This window comes from Herpailurus yagouaroundi, unplaced genomic scaffold (genome assembly GCF_014898765.1).
Source record: "Herpailurus yagouaroundi ecotype Mexico unplaced genomic scaffold, PumYag 182, whole genome shotgun sequence".
In the NCBI taxonomy this organism is placed as follows: domain Eukaryota; kingdom Metazoa; phylum Chordata; class Mammalia; order Carnivora; family Felidae; genus Herpailurus; species Herpailurus yagouaroundi.
In genome coordinates this window covers 37,934,222-37,952,536 of record NW_024412413.1, presented here as the reverse complement: position 1 = coordinate 37,952,536, position 18,315 = coordinate 37,934,222, and the positions used below count along the sequence as shown (strand labels likewise).

The 18,315-nt window shown below is 35.8% G+C and overlaps 1 protein-coding gene across 20 annotated transcripts in view; it reads right to left on the bottom strand.

Moving 5' to 3' along the window:
• Positions 1–18,315, bottom strand: part of PPFIA2 (PPFI scaffold protein A2) — a 478,162-nt gene that overhangs the window by 69,876 nt on the left and 389,971 nt on the right. For all 20 annotated transcript variants that reach the window (XM_040491314.1, XM_040491316.1, XM_040491319.1 and 17 more), the window contains 4 exons: positions 11,208–11,445; positions 7,922–7,951; positions 3,705–3,835; positions 381–535 (listed from right to left, as the gene is read on the bottom strand). In XM_040491314.1, coding sequence (XP_040347248.1) covers positions 381–535; positions 3,705–3,835; positions 7,922–7,951; positions 11,208–11,445 — 554 coding nt within the window. The remainder of the gene's footprint in view (positions 1–380; positions 536–3,704; positions 3,836–7,921; positions 7,952–11,207; positions 11,446–18,315) is intronic.

Genomic DNA, 18,315 nt, shown 5'->3' with positions numbered 1-18,315 from the left:
TTTTAAACATTGACACTAAGATGAATATTTCAGTTCTGTAAATTACTAAGACATTGTTTACTCATCGATAAATAAGAACAACAGTAATAACACTTGTCTCGTAGGGATCTTGTGTCTATCAGAGTCAGTCCTAAATAATGTCTAGCTATTGTTATTCACAGAGGAATCAAAAGGATTGGATGTTTTATAATATTCTTCCCTTGTAAGTTTTGTCAAACATTATTCAGCTAAATTGAATTTACAGAGCTGACTGAAAAAGGAAGTGTGTCAGGTAGGCAAAAGAAAAATGCAGAGATGAGAAATGAAATGAAAACTAGACAGACCCTCACAAATGACCAAAATGAGTCGCAGTGGAAGTTGTCAAATTCATGCACACTTACGGAGCTGCCCGAGTCGGGCTTTTTCCTTTTTACCAAACAGACGTCCTATTGAAGACTTGATTCCTTTCTTCTTGGGGGCTTTGTGAAGAGAGTCTTGGCTGCTATTGGAACTGCCAAGCCCAAGGCTTTCTGGCTCAAGGGAGGCAGATAAACTACTGCAAAACACAAAAGAGGGCAAACTGCTCATCCACAAGGTACACAGACTTGTTCCTTCATAAAGGGACAAACGAAAGAACGCTTACTCTCTTCCTTTCCTCCCACATTTGCTCTTAAGCATATTGAAATTTGTTGTTGTTGTTGTTTTTCCTCAGCCTTAGGGCTCTGAGCCTCCAAATTTTGTCTAAGGAAAATGATTTTTGTTCTAAATGATTTTCCCCCTTATTTGAATACAACCAATGAACATAGGCCGCCTTATTAACTACATGTTAAATGACCTTCCATTATTTACCAAGTGACCCTTTACCTATTTCCCCCTCAGAGTATGATTTTTTTAGTCTTAAACATAATGACCTATGATAAGACATTTACATTTAACTAACAGTGAAGTTTAAGCTGCTATTCCAGGTCACAGCTTTACCTGATTTTCTTCTAGCCATCTTTCTCTCTCTCAGTTTTGGAACCTAATTCATTTATTTTTTTAATTTAAAAATGTTTATTTATTTAATTTATTTTTTTAAAAGTTTACTTATTTTGGGAGAGTGAGAGAGAGAGAGAAAACGTGAGCAGGGGAGGGGCAGGAGAGAGGGAGAGAGAGAATCCCAAGAGGGCTCCACACTCAGCTTGGAGCCTGACAGCAGGGCCCAATCCCAGGAGATCACAGCCTGAGCCAGTATCAAGAGACAAATGCTTAACCACCTGAGCCACCCAGGCTCTCAGTAGCTAACTATAGATGCACAGATTAACAAACAGGGCACTGGCAAATGAAGTAACTTGATCTCTTCCTTTAAGAGAGATTGGTGAACAGTCAGGAAACCAGAAAAGAGGCATTTTTAATGGTGAAATTAGTTTGAGAAAGAAGAAAAATCTTAACCAGAAATAACTTCTAGTTGGTATTAGCAAATCATCACTGTTTTTATGAGATGACTATTTCTCTTTTGGATATTAAGTTTTCAATTTTAATTCTAACATAGTTAACATGCAGTGTTATATTAGTTTCAGGTGTACAATACAGTGATTCAACAATTCTATGCATTACTCAGTGCACCCTAAGTGTATTCTTCAATCCTTATCACCTATTTCACCCATCCTCCTACCCCTCCGCTCTGGTAACCATCAGTTTGTTCTCTACAATTAAGAGTCTGTTTCTTGATTTGTGTCTCTCTTTTTTTCCTTTGGTCATTTCAATGTGTGTGTGTGTGTGTGTGTGTGTGTGTGTGTGTGTGTGTGTGTACCACTTGTTCTTTTTTTAAAATTAAAAAAAAACTTTTAAAATGTATTTATCTTTTGAGAGAGAGAGGGAGAGAGTGAGTAGGGGAGGGGCAGAGAGAGAGGGAGAGAGAGAATCTTAAGAAGGCTCCACACTCACTGCAGAGCCCAATGGGGGCTTGATCCCACAACCCTGAGATCATGACCTGAGCCAAAATCAAGAGCCAACTGCTTAACTGACTGAGCCACCCAGGTACCCGTTATTTATTTTAGAAAGAGAGAGAGACAGAGAGAGAGAGAGAGAGAGAGAGCACTCGCATGCAAGTGGGTCAGGGGCAGAGAGAGAGGGGGACCAAGTATCCTAAGTGGGATATGCACTGACAGCAGAGAGCCCGATTCAGGGCTCATACTCATGAACCCTGAGATCATGACCTGAGCCAAAGTCAGACTCTTAACTGACTGAACCACCCAGGCACCTCTGGTGCCTCATTCATTTAATTTTAAATCATCTGGGTGGGATTTAAAAGCAAATACTCATATGCTCTAGTGATCATTTTGTTTTTTCTTACAGTTCTCAGGTATTCTTTCAGGTACATGATAAACTGAAATGATTTCCAAGAAGTTGCTCTAGACTCCATTCCTGGTCAATGTAACTGACATAGTATTAATAGGAGACGTACAACAGATACATTGCTATCTATTCTACAGCTGTCCATTTGACAACACCATGATGAATTACTTAACTTTACTTATTCATCCTCTTTAATGAGTTGACATTCTCTAAACTCCAAACCAATAGCTTTTCACATGGTAAAACAGGAGTGATTCTTTTCTTGGAGGATGAAAGCAGATAGTTTGAAGCTGGAGTAACTGGGGTTTTATACTCACATTAGAAATTAAACATAAACAAAACAGAAAGGAGCAAATGTCTGCCAGCACAGAACTTCTGTTTTAAAGCATATTTGTTGTAAAACTCATACTATTTAGAAGATAAGTTCTTACTTAAAGTGTTAATACTAAGCCATTATGCACAGCCATATCAATGATGTGTCTTGAGATGATGCAATTGATAAGACTGTAAAAGCATATATATTTAAGATGTGAATTGCATGCTTAGATTTGTTTATGCTACTTATTATAGCGATCTGCTTGCAATTTTGTAGGCAGATGGAAAGCACCACAGGATGAGTTGCTACAACAAATAGGGTATTTCCCCTTACTTCTTCTTTTAACATTTTGGCAGATACGCTTTTTCCCCCTCTAAGAACTTTCTGCTTATTAGCTGTTATAGCTGTCAGCACCAGACCCTGGGGGGTAGTATACATACCTGTTTGCTAAAGATAAATGAATTTCAATTATGGACTTTTCAGAACTTAATTACTTTTTTAAAAATGTTTTAGTTATTGGTGGGGGGGGGGGGGAGGAGCAGAGAAAGGGAGAGAGAGAATCCCAAGCAGGCTCCATGCTCAGTGCCGAGCCCTGTCTCACCACCGTGAGATCATGACCTGAGCTGAAATCAAGAGTCAGATGCTCAACCAACTGAACACCCAGGCATCCCCAGACCTTACTTTTACACCTAAGCCTAAGCCAAATTTATAGTTTTGTCCTAGAGTCTGTTAAGTTTTTTGCTATTCTTCCTAGTGAGTCTTTCCATTAGCCTGACTTCATTTTAATACTAAATATCTACTAAATATAGAAGAGATAATCTCATCAATATTGGCTAGTAATAAGACCACAAATACATAGTTAATTTTAAAACTAAAAATTTGATCTCAGAATGCATTTTTTTTTTCACAAGAGGAGAGGGGAGAGGGAGGAGGGCAATACTCTAATGGAGAGTTCTAGCTCAAACCAAATTTCTCATATAAATTTTTAAGCAGTCTATTTGACAGCACTTAAAGAAAGAATATTTTCAGAAGGAGAGCATGCAAACCGTGAAGTGAGCTGAGAGAATCATACCTTCGGGCATCATTGTGGTAGGAGGAGGGAAGGGTGTGAGTCATCCTGATGGCTCTAGGGGTAGGGGGAGGAGAAGTTTCACATTTTATAGTTGCTTTATCCTCCCGACCATCTTCTTCCACCACTGCAATCTAGAAATGAAAACAATTCATTCAGATGAATTCTTTCTAGATTTCAAATGAAATTGACAGAAATGGAGAGTCATCAGCAAAACTATTTGAGTAATTCTAATACAAACACAAAACAAAAAACTTGGGGCATATAGGTCTTAGACATATAAATTCTTATTACTGAAGCATGTGAGTTTAATAACTGTTTTAAAAGTGAAGGTATTCCAGTTTAATATATAACCTGGACACATTTCATAAAAAACATTATTTAAGAGTGAATAAGCACCATAGATCAATATCCAGGAACTATGAAAAAGCTATCACGGACTCCGTTTCAACATATCAGAAAGTAAAGGCTTACGAAAAAGTTACTGGGTACATATTTGAGTTAATTCATTAAGAAGGTATGCGTAGTCAGGTTATCATAACATGGAAATCTTTTAAGTAGGAGATTTTTTTAATATTTATTTGTGAGACACAGTGCACAAGTGGGAGAGGGGCAGAGAGAGAAGGAGACACAAAATCCAAAGCACACCCCAGGCTCTGAGCTGTCAGCACAGAGCCTGACATGAGGATCAAACACATAAAGCATGAGATCATGACCTGAGCCAAAGTTGGATGCTTAACCGACTGACCACCCAGGCCCCCTTTAAATAGGAGATTTTTTGAAATGAGAAGAGAAGATGGCAAAACTACAACTTTATCAGATAAAGTGTATTATTAACGCAGGCAAATGAAATGTGGTCCAGATGTTTAAAAAATGAGTTGTAGCTTATTAGAAAAAAAATCTTTTTAAGTAAAGATTATAAAAGGTAAGAACATAATTCTTGCAAACAGTTTCATTTCACTATCTCCCATGGGAACACAGACAAAGGCATACAGAAACCAGAAGATGGATGGAAGGGCTTTCCTTAAAGAATTTAGTTCAGGAGCACCTGAGTGGCTGAAGCATCCAACTTCGGCTCAGTCAATTGGTTACGCATCTGACTTCAGCTCAGCTCATTATCTCGTGGTTTGTGAGTTTGAGCCCCATGTTGGGCTCTAAGCTGAGAGCTCAGAGCCTGAAGCCTGCTTCAGATTGTGTCCCCTTCTGTCTCTGCCCCCTACCCCCACCCCTCATACTCTGCCTCTCTCTCTCTCTCTCTCTCTCTCTCTCTCTCTCTCTCTCTCAGAAAAAAATAAACATTAAGAAAAAGAAACAATTTAGTTCAGAGTCCAGAACAATTCAAGATACCATAAATTTTGTCAGAGATAGACATATAAAACCGCATTACAGTAAAGACTATTCAATGGTAAAGTTGACTGTGAAGAGATATTTTTTGCAACAATCTTGCATTTCTTTTCATGGCATCACTGCATTAAAATACCTATACATAGAAAGATTGTGGAAAGCATAGCTAATAGATATGGCTCTGGAAGTTCTAATGACAAAGAGAAATATGGCTATAGCAAAAAAGTTAAAGCTGTGTTCTCATCTTATGTCTACATAATGTCTTGCTTTGTTTCTATGTTAGGCTATTATGCATAAATGTGTTTCTATATGATACATGATAAAGACTTCATGCATTGAAGAAACTGAATGAAGTTGTTTGTCTGGGCTCTTGTCATCCAATCCTTGATTCCTTTTAACGATTTAAGTAGGCATCTATATAGGATTTCCTCTCTTCATTTCAACTAGCAAAGGGCCACCAGAAGAATCTTTTTCAAGAACTACTTTCAGCATGATGTTAATCCTACAGAAAACTCTTTCTAAACTCACATCTCGTCTCAATTCATAAAGTGTGTTTCTAAACTCTTCCTGATATGTATTTATGTCTTCACAGTTCCATGATCTAGCCATAATTGTTTTCTGTGATTATTTCTGCCAAGCCTGACCTTTCTGCTTCCATTACTTTTTTTTTCCTGAAACACCTCCTAAAATGCCTTTCTCTTTCTATTCTGCCAGTCAAACTATGCAAACTTTCCAAATATCAGCTCTTAAAAACATCATAGACACTCTTCCTCTGAATAATGCTTAGAGTTAACACTATATAAATAAAATAGAGGAGAAAGGATTTGGAATCAGAGATGGATTTGAATTCTGGTTTCTCTTATTTGCTGAATGACACATGCTCATTATTTACCTGCTCTAAGATTCAATTTCCTCATCAATAAAATGGAAACTAATAATACTTACCTTAATGTGTTCGTTTCAAGGGTAAATGGAATCACACTTGTAACTCCTTAACCTGATAAACAACAATTTTTAGTTTGTGGCCTTCTTTCCATGACCTACCTTTCTTATCAACTATTTCTTCATCCTATGAATTCCCTGAGCCTGCATTTCTGTATGGAACCTTCCTTTGTGACTTTTTTTCTTATATCCACTAAACTTCTTTTATATCCATCATCTACTCAGATATCTTTCTATATTCCCAGTATAATTCTTTTCAGTGGCAAAGAAAGTCAAAGACAAACAATAAGAATATTATGATGGTAAATTTGATAGTTGAGAACCCAGTGTTAGTATCAAGGAGAAGATGCTATAGGAAGATAGATGATAACTCCGGAAAAGAAATTCCATCAATCTATGCCACACAAGTTAATATAGATTCCCTTAATTTAAAAAAGAAACAAAGAGGGGCGCCTGGGTGGCGCAGTCGGTTAAGCATCCGACTTCAGCCAGATCACGATCTCGCGGTCCGTGAGTTCGAGCCCCGCTTCAGGCTCTGGGCTGATGGCTCAGAGCCTGAAGCCTGTTTCCAATTCTGTGTCTCCCTCTCTCTCTGCCCCTCCCCCATTCATGCTTTGTCTCTCTCTGTCCCCCAAAAAATAAATAAACGTTGAAAAAAAAACAAAGAAAAAAATACTTTTATAGTTTTAGAAGTGGGCATAATCTGACTACCACATCTTTTTTGTTTTTAAGTTTATTCATTTTTGAGAGGGAGAGACAGAGCATGAACAGGGGAGGGGCAGAGAGAGAGAGGAGACACAGAATCCTAAGCAGGCTCCAGGCTCTGAGCTGTCAGCACAGAGCCTGATGTGAGGCTCAAACTCATAGACAGTGAGATCATGACCTGAGTGGAAGTTGGACGCTTAACCAACTGAGCCACCCAGGTGCCCCCTACCACATCTTGATGATGCTGAAAAATAGATTTACGCTCTGGAGAGTAGGTTCAACCTTTGAAATCTTTCCCATCTGATATCCCATGAGTCTGAATTCTGCTGTTATCAATTATCTAAGAAGATGTCATTTTGTGAATCAGGACTGGAGTCAATTTTGTTTCTCATTTCCAATATGTATTTTTTGATGTCACATTAAACAAGAAAGGAGAAGATTAATTATATTTTTGTAATTTCTATATTCTTGATGCTCTGGCGTCTGGCACCATGCTGACCCAGGACAGAATGCACCTCCCAGGACTAGCTAATTCCTAGAGATTGCAAACTACTTCCCTGGAGTATGACTTCCATGTGTACATCAATCTATCTAGACCAGTATCCCAAATCATATTCTTGATCTGGCTCTTGTAATACTCCAGGAGGCAATATTCCTCTGCCTTAATCATGCCAGGCCAGGAATCAGACAACTAGAGACAGCCCCTATACCCAGAGCCCACAGAAATGATTAAAACAGGCCAATCTTAAGCCTGCTCACCCTGCCTTGCCTTTCCAACAGAAACTACAATAAAACTCCTACCCATCCTTTGTCCTAGTTCTTTTTGCCTCAGGACCTACTCAGGTGCTTTTGCCTTTGCAAAGGGAAGGGTGAGTAACAAGGTATCTTTTCATTGACAGTAGTCTCCTGATCTGTTGGTCTCACATCCATGAATAATAGTAAAACTACATTTAAAAGTAAGCAGCATTCTTCTAGCACTGACAATAAATAATCTAATTCTAGGATATGTAGGCTACATAATCTAATCATTACTCTAGAAAACATAAACAATTTTATTTTGAGGCATTTGCTCTTATAATCATATTTAAACAATTCGATAATGCTTAAATACTTTTAATATTTCTGTTTATGTTAATAAAATGCTTCAAATAAAGGGAATGCAATTTTAAAACTTTCACAGAAAAAAAACAATATTCAACTAGTAATCACACAAAAGATATTTACATTACCTTTCTCCGATGTTTCCTTAGATCACTTGGCTGTGATTGGCAGTAATAAAAGCAACATAAAACAGAATTAATGAGTATCATTTGACCATGTTACAAGTTTTAATAGTATTCTATAACTTGACTGTCTTGTTTTTTCATTCCATTGTTTTCTAAATAAATGTCTTTACCCATTATAAGAGGACTCCTCCTGAAAGTGACTTCAGAGAGGGAACTTCTTAGACGGAATGGTGGGGTGGGGGGGACAGGTTTACATGATGGAGTCAAGCATACATGCATGGGATCTGAGACATGGAACCCTGGGGAATATGAAGCACATGTAGTGAGCTAGTGAGAAATAAATATGGGACTTATCTTCTCCCCAAAATATAAATGGGAATGAAAGAGATTATCCATAAACAAAGATCCAACGCACATGTATGGAGTTTGTAAGCATTCCCTCTTGCCTTATCTATGCAGAACCTTGGTCCACCCTTGGACAGGCATACTGCTCCTGAGCTATCTCAAACTTCCTGGCTTCCTAACTAGTCTCCCATTCCCAAATGCTAAGAGCTCTGGCCTCAATAAAATATGTTTTTAGGGCTGCTGTTTTCTTGTCAACGTTACAATGTTACAAAATTACATAATTTTTTTAAAGTTAATTCTTTATGATTTCAGATGAATCTTGCTTACTTAGTATCTTTGTTAATTTTTCTTATGTAAGTAAAACAATTTTATTCCATTATAGTTATATTTACATTTATATATTTTTGTTCCTGGAAAATGGGTTGATTTACTCCACACAATATTCTTACTAAATATTGGCAGGATGTTCCTTATGCTTATGGATTTGTGGTGAGGTAAAAAGTAAATAAAGTACATTTTATAATCAGGAAAAATAACAATCTTTGTAAAACATATACACACATACAATACAAATGAAAACAATGTCTTTTCAATCTCTGCTTTTCTGTCTCCCAAATTTTTCATTTTCCTCTGAATATTCAAACATGGATTATATTTCCCCAAATTATGCCCTCCCTCATATTTTCTACAGGTAAAAGAAAATCTACCTGCCTTTCACTATAACAGTGATGAATTTAATGACGAAGTTTTATTAGGTGATAAAGACTCCCTGAATTTCATTTATTGTTTTTCTGAGTCAGATATGGGACATTTTAAGTACTTTTTTACCCTCAAGAAATGCTTTAAATATTTTTTAAGTACTGTAATTATAGTATAATAATGTTCATTTACTATTGATTTATTTATGACTAACTGCTAAAGAAAATTCATGAAAGCAGTGGCATCTTTTTCATATATATATATATATAAATGTCTAAATTATTATAAATATGTTATTTTGCTATTATAAAAATATTAACACTATCAAGGATTAGGATACTAATGTTTATGAACATACTTTAAAAGCTAAATATATGTAACAAATATAAACAGAAACTAAGCCAAAGATAGTATCGTATCTAGTTAATAAATTCAAATTGATGGTTCCTAGATTTCTAAAATCACCACATCATAATGTAGCTCAGTACATTGGGTTATTATATCTTAGTACATTGACTAAAAAGTTTGTGCTGTGTCTAGGTGGGGTCAGTTCTGATTACTGTCCTTTGTTCTGAACGGGCATTGTCTATGATGTCTATTTTAAGAATATTTTTAATATCAAGTCTGGAAATGAGCGCAGAATAGAGGACTCAATGGCTTAAGAAGGTAAATGTTTCCTTTTTTAAAAATATTGCCATTTCTCTTTTATATTGACTTTTTGCGTTGAAGTCCATAATTGCAAAGAGTCTGAATATGAAAAATTCTGCCACACCAGTTTTGTTTCAATTCACAATTGTAAAATTAAAGAAAAAAGATATTTATGCATAATAAATTTTATAAAAGTAAAAATTAAAAAAATGTGTTAGTTTTCCCTAGACGTAAGAGCATGAAATATACATATATATGTCTATGTGTATTATATATATACACATAGATATATATATTAGGTACAGTACACATTTTTGCAACATATTTATTTAAAGGTGCTATTTAGAAAATTAAAATTTTTTGTTCAGATACTTTACACACATACATACACAGATACAGATATTGTGACACTTTTTATAGTAGCTTCACAGCTTTCTGAACATATGCAGAAACACTATATACACTTCATCTTCTTCTGTGGTAACATTAATTTACTCTCTATTTGTTATATTTGTGCTAGTTTTACAGTCTCTAAGCTATTATTTTATCTATTTTTTTTAAATTTATTTCTACCCCCAAATTTGTGTTTAATTGGAATTTTTTTTAATAGTATAGTTTTAATATTCATTACAAAACCAGAATTTTACCTCCATAAATAGTTTAGAATGTTTAAATCTTAATTATTGTCATTTAAACATAGTTCTAGGTAATCACAGAAAAAAATAAATGGACAGAATAGTATATGCTTTTGCGTCAGCAAATGTGAAAGACATACAGCTCCATTTACTGTGTTAAACGTGGGCAATTTACTCATGCTCTCAAACGCCTGTTACTTCTGCTTTCTATTGAAATGGTGTCCTCTGACATGCAGATGTTATGATAGGAAGTAAAACATCACAGTATTCAGTAGTCATTCCTATCATTTTTTTTTCCAGAGGTTTTTCTACCTTATTTTTAGCGAAGGGCACTTTGCTTTTCTCTGTTATGTTCAGAGCACCTACTAATAATTTAGGTTTCCAACTTTTAATTCTTAATAATTTAGGTTTCCGACTTTTAATTCTAAACAAAAATAAATGAAACAAAGGATTAAAGAATAAAGAAGGGTAAAAATGTTGACATGAAATTCTAAAACAAAATTGGGAAATTGTTGCTATTGGTTTTGGTGGTTCTTTTAATTAAAGTTATATTATTTATATTATAAAAATTTAACATTTTAGGTTGTTATATTGGAGTAATTAGAACCAGTATTTTCTGTTATTTATTGTGTTAAAAGTAAAATACTCACTCCCAACTACCTCACCAAGATATCATAAGGAAACATTTACTTAATGGTTTCCGTCACTCAGATTTCTGATGTGACATTTAGATCGCTGCTCTTCTATTTCCTTATTATGTGACTTGAAAAATTACATCTTTGTAGGCTACATTTCCTCCACTCATAATGGGATTAGTAGTTGCACCTACCACATATGGTTGTTGCGAAAAAAAGAAAAACAATAAAACACACAGAAAGTCCTTAGAACAAACACCCAATATGAATCAGCTAATGCACATGAGTCTTAATGGGGTCAAATGTTCTCTGTGCACATCATCATACCAGTGTCATGACTCCCATCCGATCCATTTCCCTGGCAGGGCTTCGCGGGGTGAGCTTTGGCGTTGAGTGTCCACTGGGGGGAGATGAACTGGCCAGCGAAGAAGCTGTAACCGAGGCAGTGATAGAGGTACCTGGGTGGACCCTTGCTAAATTCAGGCCTTCCAGGCTCACACTAGCCACCCTATTCTCAATTTCTTCAGCACGTAACTCTGTAGATTCTTTTTCTTCCTGAATTAGCCTAAAAGACACAGTTGAATTTGGATCCATTATATGCTGCTATAGTGGTAATGAGAATTCACATAATAAAAAGCAAATAAATACATAAATAAACAAATAAATCTGTGAGCATTTTATATCAAATCTAATGTTTTCTTTACTCAAAGGCAGTATAACTTTCAATAAGTTTCAGTCACTTTCTGGCTGAAATTTAGAACATCCTTCTTTTCAGATGATATACAGCTCCTCCCCACTTTGACCCTCTTTCTATCTATACTATCACCTGCTAAAACCTTTAAAACCTTGTCTGCCTAGATAATTTTGCCACTAATCCTAATCTTATTTGTGTTTTTTTGTTTTTTTTCCTAATCTTATTTTTGAACCGAGGTGCCAATAAATGAGACTTTTAGAAACTCAGATCCTAACAAAGATGTTAAATCTTACCTCCCAACTGATTAAAAAATATACTTGATAGAATCTTCAATAAATGGTCATTCATAATTATCATTTGGTCAAATAAAACCCTTAGACTCTTTTTTTAAACCAATACCTACTCAGCCACGTCAACTTTAAATAAGCACCACGTGGGATGCCTGGGTGGCTCAGTTGGTTGAGCATCCAACTTTGGTTCAGGTCATGATCTTATGGTTAATGAATTCGAGCCCCACATCTGTGCTCCACATGAGGCTCGCTGCTGTCAGCCCAAAGCCCTCTTTGCATCCTCTCTCTCCCTCTCTATCTGCCCCTTCCCCCACCTCTCAAAAATAAATAAACATTAAAAAAATAAGCACCAGGCAATTTAACAATGTGGAGATGATCTATCTCTAGATAGATACATACATCATACTTACATACATAGTGAAAAAATATTTTAACTGTTGATATAAATGCTTTTCAGAAGACAAAGAACTAATACTCCTTTTTTTTAAATAAAGAGAAACTTCAAGAATATGTATAAATGAATTATTACAGAGATGCAAAGAACAAAGAATTTTAGCGGGGTTGCATAAATACCCTATTTAAGCTGTATCTATTTGTTATAATGAAACTGTACCAGTAGGTGATTTAAAAAATGGGGTTTAGAAATTCTCCTAAGACATTTTCCTCTTAACTATAAATGGCTTATTGTGATCTCCTATGATATATAATCCTTAACTATAAGGTTATGATCACCGCAAAGTTTTATTTTTATATATTTATTTTGGAAAACTGTTTGGTGGTTTCTTATAGAACTAAACATACTCTTACCATATTATCCAGTAATTGTGTTCTTTGGTATTTAGCTAAATGAGTTAAAAACTGTGTCCACCCAAAACCAGCACACTGATGTTTATAGCAGCTTTATTCATGACTGCCAAAACTTGAAAGCAACCAAGATCTTCAATGGTGAATGGATAAATTGAGGTACATCCAGACAATCAAATATTATTCAGAGCTAAAAAAGAAGTGAGCTATCAAGCCATGAAAAGATATGGAAAGACATTAAATGCACATGACTAAGCAAAAGAAGCCCAATCTAAACAGACTACATATTATATGACTCCAACATGACACTCTAGGAAAGGCAAAAACTATGAGGACATTAACAACATCGACAGTTGACAGAGTTGGGAGGGGGAAGAAATGAATAGGCAGAGCACAGAGAATTTTTATGGCAGTGAAAATGTTCTGTATGAAACCATAATGATGGATACTTGTCATACATTTTGCAAACCCACAGAATGTACACCACTAAGAGTAACCTGTACTGTAAACAATGGAATCTGGGTGATTATTATGTGTCATATAGGTACATCAATTGTAATATACTACTGTGGTGAAGGATGTTGATAATGGGGGAGGCTGTGCATGTGTGAGGCCAGGGCATGTATGGGCAATCTCTGTACCTTCTTCCCCTCAACTTTGTGTGAACCTTAATCCACTCCAAAAATTTAAGTAAAAAAAAATATTGAGCAGACTTACTCTTTTTTTAATGAATATAATTTATTGTCAAATTGGCTTACATACAACACCCAGTGTTCATCCCAACAAGGAGGCATATTTACTCTTAATTATAATTTTTAAGTTCCACAAAGAATATGAATTCTGTAACTTTGAAGTTTATTTTCATGGATGCACTTTAAGTTCACCCAGAGGAAAGCTTAATCAAGTAACATAGCACAATATTGTTAATGCTTTAAACACATTCCAAAGGAAACACTGTCTCCTTTAAAAAAAAAAAAAAAATTTGTACTTTAAAATGATTGGTAGGAGGGGCGCCTGGGTGACTCAGTCTGTTAAGCGCCCTACTTCATCTCAGGTCATGATCTAGTAATTCGTGTTCAAGCCCCATGTCCAAGCTGTGCTGACAGTTTGGAGCCTGGGGCCTGCTTAGGATTGTTGGCCTCCCCCTCTCTCTGCCCCTCCCCCACTCAAGTTCTGTCTTTCTCTCAAAAATAAACAAACATTTAAAAAAGTTTTTAAAAATGGTGGGAAATAACTCTTCTAAAAAAGTTTTTTTCTAAAATTAACTGTAGTTATTAACTCTAGGCATTGTATTAATTGTAAAGGAAGAGTCACACCTTGAGGAAAAAGCTGAGTAAGAAGTAGACTGAAGTTTAATTAAATAGGAAATCGAATGCTACCTTAGATATTCAGTTCATTTGGAAAAATAAATGACAATCCATTTATCTTTAGAATCTGGATGTAGTTACAGAAAGTAAAAGAACTAACAAAACAGAAACCCTTTGAAATGTCCCAGTGTGTTGGGCAGGGCGTACCATATACAAAAGGATGAAACAATAAGTAAGACCACAAAAGCAAGGGAGTCAAAATAGTAGGTAATTAGCCCCTATGTATATATATATATATATATAATATTATATATAATAATATATATTTATATAATATAATATAATATAATATAATATAATATAATATAATATTATATTATATTAATGTTTATTTGTTTACTTTGAGAGCAGAAAACAGAGCGTGCATGTGTCAGTGGGGGAGGGGCAGAGAAAGAGAGAGAGAGAGAGAGAGAGAGAGAAGAGAGATAATCCCAAGTGGATTCTATGCTCAGCACAGAGCCTGATGGCAGGGGCCAGTCTCAGGAGATCACAGCCTGAGCAGATATCAAGAGTTAGATGCTTAACCACCTGAGCCACCCAAGTGCCCAGTAGCTAACTACTGATGCACAGATTAACAAACAGGGCAGTGGCATATGAAATAACTTGATCTCTTCCTTTAAGAGAGATTAGTGAAGAGTGAGGAAACCAGAAAAGAGGCATTTTTTAATGCTTAAATTAGTTTGTGAAAGAAGAAAATTCTTAACCAGAAATAGATTCTAGCTGGTATGAGCAACTGTTTTTATGAAGATGCCTATTTCTCTTTTTTATTTTTTTAAAATAAATGGGGTTTATTCATTTTGAAACATTCAAAATGAATACATGCACTATTTATTCATCCAAAATTCAAATGTTTTAAAGAAAAATAGAAACATAACTTTTACATTTACACAATCATCAAAATATTTGTATCACCGCACTCAAGTAGCAAAAATTTGCTAACAATTGACACTATTTCTCTTTTTTATATTGTTTTTAATTTTAATTCCAATATAGTTAACATGTAGTGTTATTTTAGTCTCAAGTGCACAGTAGTTCAACAACTCTATGCGTTACTCAGTGCACTCTAAGTGTATTTATTCTTTAATCCTTATCACCTACTTCACTCCTCCCTTACACCCTCCCCTCTGGTAATCATTAGTTTGTTCTCTACAATTAAGAGTCTGTCTCTTGATTTGTGTCTCTCTCTTTTTCCTCTGGTCATGTTTCTTAAATTCTACATATGAATGAAATCATACGGAATTTGTCTTTCTCTGACTGACATTTCATTTAGCATTATACTGTTTAGCTCTATCCATGTTGTTGCAAATAGCAAGATTTCAGTCTATTTTTTATGGCTGAATAATTCTCCAGTGTGTATGCGTGTGTGTATGCCATTTGTTCTTTTTTTAAAATAAAAAAAAATTAAAGTTTATTTATTTTGAGAGAGAGAGGGAGAGACAGTGAGTAGGGGAGGGGCAGAGAGAGAGGGAGAAGGAGAATCCTAAGCAGGCTCCACACTCACTGCAGAGCCCAATGCAGGGCTCGATCTCACAACCATGACATCAGGATCTGAGCCAAAATCAAGTACTGGCTGCTTAATCGACTGAGCCATCCAGGGACCCCTATACCACTTGTTCCTTATCCATTCATATATCTGTGGACTCTTGGAGTGCTTCCACACGTTGGCTACTATAAATAATACTGCAATAAACACAGGGGTGCATTTATCCCTTTGAATTAGTATTTTTATATTTTTGGGTAAATACTTAGTAATGCAATTACTGGATCATAGGGTAGTTCTATTTATAACTTTTTGAGGAACTATTTTCCAAACTGCACTAGTTTGCATTCCCATCAACAGTGCCCAAGGGTTCCTTTTTCTCCACATCCTCACCAACATTTGCTATTTCTTGTATTTTTGATTTTAGGCATTCTGACAAGTGTGAAGTGGTATCTCTCTGTGCTTTTGATTTGTATTTCCCTGATGATTAGTGATGTTGAGCATCATTCCATGTGTCTGCTGGCCATCCTGCATGTCATCTTTGGAGACCTGTCTGTTCATGTCTTCCGCCCATTTTTCAATTGGATTATTTGTGTTTTGCATGTTGAGCTTATAAAAGTTCTTTATATATTTTGGATACTAACCCTTTATTGGATATGTCATTTACAAATATATTCTCTCATTCAATAGGTTGTCTTTCAGTTTTGTTGATTGCTTCCTTCACTGTGCAGAAGCCTTTTATTTTGCTGTAAATCCAGTAGTTCATTTTTGCTTTTGCTTCCCTTGCCTCATGAGATATATCTAGAAAAACGCTGACATGACCAATGTCAGAAATTACTGCCTATGTTGTCTTATAGGATTTTAGGATTTCAGGTCTTTAGATCTTTAATCCATTTTGAATTTATTTTTGTGTACAATATAAAGAAGTGGTCCAGTTTCTTTTTTTTTTTTTTTTTTTGCATGTAGTTCTCCAGTTTTCCCAGCACCATTTTGTTGAAGAGATTATTTTTTTCCCCATTGTATATTCTTTCCTCCTTTTTCTAAGATTAATTGACCATATGCTTGTGAGTTTATTTCTGGATTTTCTTTTCTGTTCCATTGACCTATGTGTCTATTTTTTGACAGTACCATACTGTTTTGATAACTACCTGTTTTATAATATAGCTTGAAGTCTGGAACTGTGATCCCTCTAGTTTTTTCTTTTTCAAGATTTCTTTGGCTATTCGGGGTCTATTGTGATTCCATACAAACTGTAAGATTGTTGGGGCGCCTGTGTGGCTCAGTCGGTTAAACATCCGACTTCGGCTCAGGTCATGATCTCATTGTCCGTGAGTTCGAGCCCCGCGTCGGGCTCTGTGCTGACAGCTTGGAGCCTGGAGCCTGCTTCGGATTCTGTGTCTCCCTCTCTCTCTGACCCTCCCCCATTCATGCTCTGTCTCTCTCTGTCTCAAAAATAAAACATTAAAAAAATTAAAAAAAAAACAACGTTAAGATTGTTTGTTCTAGTTTTGTGAAAAATTCCGTTGCTGTTTTGAGGGGGATTGCATTGAATTTGTAGACTGCTTTGCATAGTATAGACATTTTAACAATATTTGTTCTTCCAATCCATGAGCATGGAATCCATTTCCTTTTTTTAAATTTTGTTATTTTTTTGTCTTTCCATTTCTTACTGTTGTCTTCAATTTCTTCACCATTGTTTTATAGTTTTCAGAGTAGCATCTTTCACCTCACTGGTTAAGTTTATTCCCAGGTATTTTATTATTTTTAGTGCAATTGAACATGGGATTGTTTTCTTAGTTTCTCTTTCTGCCGCTTCATTATTAGTGTAAAGAAATGCAAGAGATTTCTGGACATTGATTTTGAATCCCACCACCACTTTAGTGAATTCATTTATCAATTCCAGTAGTTTTTTGGTGGAGTCTTTAGGGTTTTATATATATAGTATTATGTCATCTGCAATTAGTGAAGGTTTTAGTTCTTCCTTACCAATTTGGATGTCTTTTCCTTCTTTTTGTTGTCTAACTGCTGTGGCTAGGACTTCCAGTACTATGTGGAATAAAAGTGGTGACAGTGGACATCCATGTCTTGTTCCTGACCTTAGGGGGAAAGTTCTCAGTTTTTCCCCCATTGAGTATGATGATTGTTGTGGGTTTTTCATATACAGTCTTTATTATGTTGAGGTATGTTCCCTTTAGAAATACTTTGTTAAGGGTTTGTTTTTTTTAATTTTTTTTAATGTTTTATTTATTTTTGAGATAGGGAGAAACAGAGCATGAACAGGGAGGGTCAGAGAGAGGGAGACACAGAATCTGAAACAGGCTCCAGGCTCTGAGCTGTCAGCACAGAGCCCGACGTGGGGCTCGAACTCACGGACCACGAGATCATGACCTGAGCTGAAGTCGGCCACTTAACCGACTGAGCCACCCAGGCGCCCCTAAGGGTTTTTATCTTAAATGAATGTTGTACTTTGTCAAATGCTTTTTCTGGATCTATTGAAATGACCATATGGTTTTTATCCTTTCTCTTATTAATGTGATATATCACATTGATTGATTTGTGAATATTGATCCACCCTTGCATACTGGGATGCATCCTGGGAATAAATCCCACTTGATCGTGGTGAATGATTTCTTTTAATGTATTGTTGGATTGAGTTTGCTAGTATTTTGTTGAGGATTTTTCCATCTTTGTTTATGAAAGATATTGCCCTCTAGTTCTCTCTCTCTTTTGTGTGTGTGTGTATATACGCGCGTGCGTGTGTGTGTGTGTGTGTGTGTGTGTGTGTGTTGTCTTTATCTGG